Raw genomic sequence first — 7,408 nt, forward strand, 5'->3', positions numbered from 1 at the left:
TTACAAAAATATATAACAATTATAGAAAATAATGGTCACGTGACTACAAAGTGAACTTTCTGATACAAAGTAACTTTTGTAGATAAGGATCTCTTATCTATATCGTGATATTTCTCTCTCCTGCTGCTCTCTCCATCTAGCTATAATTTATCATTCAACGATAAAGGAATTGGGAGCTGCAGAGAAGGAAGGAGGGGGTAGCTGCAAGGATAATACCCCCTTTTGTGAACTAGGAAATCAGGGCAGCAAGTGATAAGACGTTACAAGAGTCAGTGATATCCCTTGTATTGTCTTAGTTTTATATTCTATATGTTGCCATCTTTAAAGAATTGTCTATATGGTAAACTACATTAACCCTTGATATCCCTAATCCCTAATCTGCTCTGACAAACAGCCCCAGCAGGGGTCACGTGATGACTATTGGAGAGGTGCAACCCAGAGGGGAGAAAGCAATATAATTAATATGAACAGCAGCACATGGAAAGGAGGAATAATCGGGGTGATGGCTGAGGTCTGATGGACCCTGTGTCTCAGAAAAGAACTAGCCAGTTCCTAGATTGGCACTTAAATAATTGGAAAAAAATATATACTTTTATATATATATATATAAACACTGACAGACATCTCCCTTAATTAAATGGCCTGTAATCAAGGATTTTTTTCTTGATACTTCCTAATTCACTGTCCACTACCTAAACTAATATATTTTACACTGCTAAAATCAACTACCCCAAATGTTCACGACATAAAAAACAATCCTGAACCTGAATATATAATTTATAAAATACAATGTACGGGTGTTTCTCCAAAGATGACAGTGCTACCTATAATAAATAATTATACGACTACTTATACTAATATTTATACACATTACATACTAATAAATATATACCTATACATTGCAATACTACATATACAATTTTATTATACATTTATATTACCTGCACCCATATATTATACTACAACATATTATAGATTAGATATACCAATATATTGTATTATTACCTATACTACTGTGTAATACTATTACATGTATCTAACTATTATACTATTACATATACCATTGTACTGTACGAATCCATATATTAGGGTATTATGTATCTATATAGTACTACACATGCTAATATATAATACTATATATAATATATAATACTAGTACTTGTTTTACTAATACATAGTATAATGCATGATTCTATATACAAATATAATATACTAAACAATGTGCTAAAGTACTCTTCTATTCTATATGCTTATTTATTAGGCTACTACACATACCAGTGTAGTTTACCACAAATAATTATACTATAATATTATTATGATATACTACTACAATATATTAATGTAATTTACTAGAATGTTATGTATATAATTTATAACACTGGGACAATACCTAATGAGCATTTATAACCAAGCATGTGTGCGGTATGGAGGAGTGCTATGTTTGGCCCTGATATATATGAGCTGTTGGTGCGATCGATGTGAATCTATGGAGAAGGAAGGGGGCACACAGTCATACAATGGCCTTTATTTGTGATAGGAAATGTCATTCGGTGCTGGCTGATTTTATTCTCTTAGACCGCACAGACCTTTCCTAGGTCCCAGGCTGGGTTGTGCTGGGGAAATACAGGCGGGCAGTTCTGATGGAGAGAGCTGGATGATGGTGGCTGGGCCTGGCTTTGTTCAGGGCTACACAGGGCTTATCCAACCTCATCACCCACAGCAATACAAAAAAACACAAAGTCAGAGAAATGTCAGATGGACAAAAAATGTGACAGAATAAATACACAATTTATGCAAACTGCTATACACCCACATCTTCTATGCCATTATTTGTATTGTTGTACATTGGAATTATTACTGTGTCCTTGTATGTTATTGTGTGATTGCTCGTTTAAAAAAAAAAATATTCATATTATAAATATAAATATATATAGATATATAAAAATATATTTCACTCATCTGTTTATGTAATATGTACACACACACACACACACACACACACACACATACATACATACATACACATATACACACATACACACACATACACACAAATACACACAAATACACATATACACACACACACACACACATACACACACACACATATACACACATATACACACATACACACACATACACACAAATACACATACACACACACACACACACATACACAGACACACACACACACATACATACATACATACATACACATATACACACACACACACACACACACATACACACACACATATACACACATATACACACATACACACACATACACACAAATACACATATACACACACACACACATACACAGACACACACACATACATACACACATACACACACACACAATGGTCAGTGGTCAATAGACCCTCCTGTGTAATGTAGTGTCATATGAAGTTATGAGTTAGTGTTATGAAGTGTATGGATATGACACATGTTATAAGTGACTTACTCCCAATATTTTATATAAATATCTGTACATTGTATCTGTTCTGTCCTTTGATTGCTGGCCCCATGTATCTCCTATAGTTTCCCTTTGTTCTCATATTCTCCCTGGTTCTGTTTAATTTTTGCAGTGTTGATGATTACATATAAGATGTATGGAGATTTCCATGCAAAACTCTAGCACAGGGCTATCCACTGTCAGGTGTCAGGGAATCATTGTCGGTCAGTCTGTGCATCGGTCGTCTGTCTGCTCTGAGATCGCTGTTTGCAGATAATGGGTCTTATTTTATTCATTTTTACTCATTCTTCAATGATCTCCAGAAATAAGGTGGCAGTCGGAGAATATTGGGGAAGTTATCTCATACTGTGCTCAGTCCTTTGTCTCTGGTCAGGTCTGGGTTTAAGAACGGGGCCCTTATACTGTCCATGAATCTGATTTCCCGGTGCCCCATGCATAGCGATTTTTGTGTATTGAGAGGAGCGCTGCAATACACCGAACATGGGCCAGCACTGCAATTCTTGGATATTAGGTCCCAGGCTTCAGTTATTTCTGCTGACTGTATACAAAGACTTACCAAGCATTCATAATAAGTGTAAGAATCTAACAAAATAAAGAGTATAATAAAATGCATCAGAATTAAAAACAAACATGCAAATAAACAAACAAATAAATACTTAAATAAATAATATATATGTATAATTTTCAACGTTATCATTAATAATGATATTAGGTGTGGTATTGTGCACATCACAAAAAGGAAATAAAAAATAAATGTTTGGAATGGGAAATACACATCTGCAATATATATATATATAGATTTTTTTGTGTGTGTGTATATATATATATAGATGTGTGTATGTTTATATATATATTGCACTGCAGATGTGTATTTCCCATTCTAATTTTTGTTTGCCCTAACAATATGCAGACAAATTCCTCCTAAGCTCCAATCTTTAATATAAATTTGGAAGTAGCCTGCTATTGTGTTTGCTCGGGGATTTCTCCTGCCAGCATTTGGAAAAGCTTAGTAAATAGAGAACTGAGTGATGTTTATTTTCCTCCATGGGATCTCCCCCAAAGCTGTTGTGTTTGAAATTCTTCTAATGGGCTTTACTACTGATAGATTTGATAAGGCTTCATCCTGCTGCTGAGAGAATCGGAGCAATGTGGAACTACAATGTCCAGCAGGCTGCCTTCGCACGAGAATATAAATATATGTATAGTTTTTTGTTCCATGGTTGCCAACTCCGCTTTTACACCATACTTGTCTATTATTTAATGAATTTCATGTTATAATCCTGCGTATTCTTTAATTCCAGATGCCTGCGAAGGATCTTGATCTTGCAAAGGACCTTCAGAGAACAGCAACTCTTCCTCCAATCTTCAGTATTAACTTCAAAGAGAGAAAAAATACACTGCTGAATTGTTTTGGAACTCAGAGGTGAATTGTGATCGCCTTTGCAAAAAAAAAAAAAAAAAACCTTTTGAGAAGCAAATAAAAAAAAAGAAAAAAAAATGTACAATGAAAAAATAAAGGCTTAGAAAAGCAACACGAAGATTAAGATCTGCCTAATGTTTCTTGTACAATATATTTGTATAATATAATTCCACCCACAGTCTTCCTTTAATGTATATAAATTGTTAATGCCTAGTCTTTACACTGAATTCATCAGTCCCCTATCTGTGAGCAGGCCTGAGTCCCTGAAGAATTATACTGAGACCCAACATTTCCCCAAGGACTTGAATTGGGGTGACCCCCTTACACTGAAGGTCTTTTGTGAGAATGTCCAATTAAATCTGCACAGAGTGCTCAGCCAGAGCCACAAGCCACTTGAGCCCCTTTCCCCTCTCCATCTCCTTGTCATAACTTTAGTTTCAAGTCCCCATCATTATAAAAAGAGACAGTCGCTTCAAGGACCGAACTTTCCTTGTTTTGGAAAAGGTCCCAAAATTTCACAGCCCCCCAATCCTGACACAAACACTCAGCAGCTGTGTGTATATCAGCTTTAAATGGCTTTTTTAAAATCTTTACAGTAGAATGTATTCCTGGATCTTGCTGCTTAAATTACATTTATTAATTACAAATAATAAAGTATGTTTTTGCTGTCTTCTTGCTAAAACATTTTCTGTCTTTTCATTTTGTTATCTTATAAATTCTATATTTATACATTTTCAAGACATCTGAAAACCTTGTTACAATTTTGTTATCAAGACAATTATCAAATATTAAAAAAAATGTTTTAGCATCTCAGAGTTTATGACAGAAATATGTTCGTGTACATGCCTGTGAAAAAGAAATGCTTAATGTGATTTTGTTATCTATTATCTCCAGTCTCTCCATCAGTTTAATCACAATGCTAATTACCCCTTCCTAGCATTTTCAAACGACTCCTGCGTGCTTTGTCACCCCTGTCCTGCGGATTTAAGTCTTTTTACACAACATTACAGTAATAATGAATTAAAGTTCCGGCTCTGGAGAATAGAAACTACATTAGGCGATTGGATACAAGTATTTTGATTTTTCCTGCAAACATAAAACACATTTCAGAGAGATTTTAATCACCAGTCTTATTAAATTCTGTTGTGTCACTTATGCAGATATTAAAACATATTGTATTATCAAAAGAAAAGTGCAAAAATTGAAGAAGTTGATTATTTAAAACACATTTTACCCCATTTAAAAACTATTCTATTAAAACAATTTAACATTTGCTGGTGAGTTATTTTCCTTGTATTTCACAGCAGGAATTTAGGTTTGAGATGTGGCCTGTGCTTCTTAAGGCCAAGAAAACAAATACAAATGTTCAATGGTCTTAAAACTTATTAGGGTAAAAATTCTTACGATTACAAAGAAATTGTTAGGTAAAAAAATAATCAAGAAAATTTGAGGCAATCTTATTCCTTTAATTGTTTTATCCAATGTGAAGTAAATGTGAAAGCTATGAAGCTATGGCATTTAATGGTAGGAATAGTAGCTACCTTTGTCTTGCTTCAGATATATATCTATATCTATCTATCTATCTATCTATCTATCTATGACAAAGGTCATAAAAATGTATAATAACAAATATTCTGAATTTGTGACTATGTTATTCTTCAGTGACAAATTCAATTCTGAGCCAAACATAGGGTCACTAAAAATAATTAGGGTGGTAAATATGCAAAGTAAAACTTTGTTCATAGTCCATATCAAATCACAGGCAAATATATAAAATTTTCCTTAAAAAATAAATAAAAAAAAAACTTTTTTAAATTATTAAATAGTTACAGAAAACACGGCTCCTCTTGCTAATTAAACAGAGTCGATCTAAATCAACATGACATACTCCAATAATAATATAAAAACAGTTAATATACATACTGATTTACTGGGGGTTTATTTATTAAATACTATTCTAAAGTATAAATTGCTCAATTATCCTTTATTTAATTGTAACTTGATTGGGAATTTAATGTAAATTAAATTTTACATTCATTCTTAATTTAAGATTTCTATAATATATTTTTATAGGGGGAAAAACAAATTTGAAGCTTTCAAATAATTTGTGATAAACACACATGCAGTTATGATGATTTACATGTATGTAGTTTATTTTGCTCTAGATGGATATGTTTTATTAGAACTGATTAGGGGAGCCATTGTATCTGATTTACAAAAGAGTTAAGAATTTTAATTCAATAAATTGTAGTTGTGTTCCGTTAAACAGGTGAGCAAGAAATTCCTGTTTTTTTATTCATCTGTACATGGCTGGGTACTTTTAAAGTGAATCCATATACAATTTAATAAGTGAAGATTAGTAAATCATGTCCACATTTTGTTCACTTCCAATACACAATCATCTTTAGGAGAACATTCTATTTCCTGATTCCCCTGAAGTTCATTGGGTACTGGATGTGTGCCCAGGCTGGCATGGAAGTGACTACCCTTTTGCTGTAGAATCAGTAAGAGATTTAGGATCCACCGATAGGAAATCTCCTTGAATGATCATCGCTGAGCAACCCCCAGATAATGGCCAAATTCCATCTGAATGATCATAGGCTGTGCTATTGTTCCACCAAATGAGAGGAAGCCCAGTGACGTGGTGGGGGACAATGGCATCTCTGAATCAGTGTGTGTGATTGACAGCAGGGGGCTGCCTGACCTCAGGGAATAGGACTCATTAGAGGGACTGCACCAGGACATCAACTGGGATGACAAGAGAGCTGCCCCTACACCAATCTCTATTCCAGAGGAGCTGAGATCAATGGGGAAAAAAAGGGTTTTACACAACATGTACCTCTCGAAGTATTGTCAGGAGGTCCCTAAAAAAAATCTAATGATTGCATTGTTCCATACATTTCGTATTAATGCATTAATGAAGATTTAAGCCCATTGCAATATGCTTTACTCTCATCAATATCCATGCCAGCCCCAATATTGTCTCAATATGTCCATGACAATAGTCTATAAGTAAGTATTTGGCATTGTGAATATTAGAGTAGTGTAGTAGAGTAGAGTAAGGCCAGATAGGGATCATTTCGATTTAGTTGTCCAGCCATAACAACATTTGCAACCAAGAGTCTCTGTTTTTGTGCAAACCTTTGCTGAAGAAAAGTAAATGTAATGGTGTATAGCAGGGTTCAGAGGGTTAGTTTAGTATTTTGTCTCAGAATGATCAATCACGCTCAATACAGCTCTTTATAAAGCTTTTATTATATTCAGAGATCAGAGATCTTTGCAGCAATTAAATAAACCAAATAATAAGACAGTGACATCATAGCAATCAGTTGTCAAAGGACTACTACAAGATTAGCTGATGATTATTGGCTGATGTGAGATTTTGCATGTGGTTTGCATGTGGTAAATCTTTACCATTTATTTATATATATATATATATATATATATTACTGTACTGTATTATGTATACTGCATATATATATATATTCTTGTTTGGTGTGAAAATCAGC

The 7,408-nt window shown here is 33.9% G+C and overlaps 1 protein-coding gene across 2 annotated transcripts in view; it reads left to right on the forward strand.

The window, feature by feature from the left end:
• The window catches only part of SKIDA1 (SKI/DACH domain containing 1), a 20,933-nt gene extending 16,350 nt beyond the window's left edge, over positions 1-4,583 (forward strand). For both annotated transcript variants that reach the window (XR_011920951.1, XM_072412746.1), the window contains one exon: positions 3,781-4,583. Coding sequence is in view for 1 of the 2 variants with exons in the window: in XM_072412746.1 (XP_072268847.1) it covers positions 3,781-3,800 (20 nt within the window). In the remaining variant the exon portion in view is untranslated. The remainder of the gene's footprint in view (positions 1-3,780) is intronic.
• The last annotated feature ends 2,825 nt before the right edge of the window (positions 4,584-7,408 follow it).

Source organism: Pyxicephalus adspersus, chromosome 5 (assembly GCF_032062135.1).
Source record: "Pyxicephalus adspersus chromosome 5, UCB_Pads_2.0, whole genome shotgun sequence".
NCBI lineage: Eukaryota > Metazoa > Chordata > Amphibia > Anura > Pyxicephalidae > Pyxicephalus > Pyxicephalus adspersus.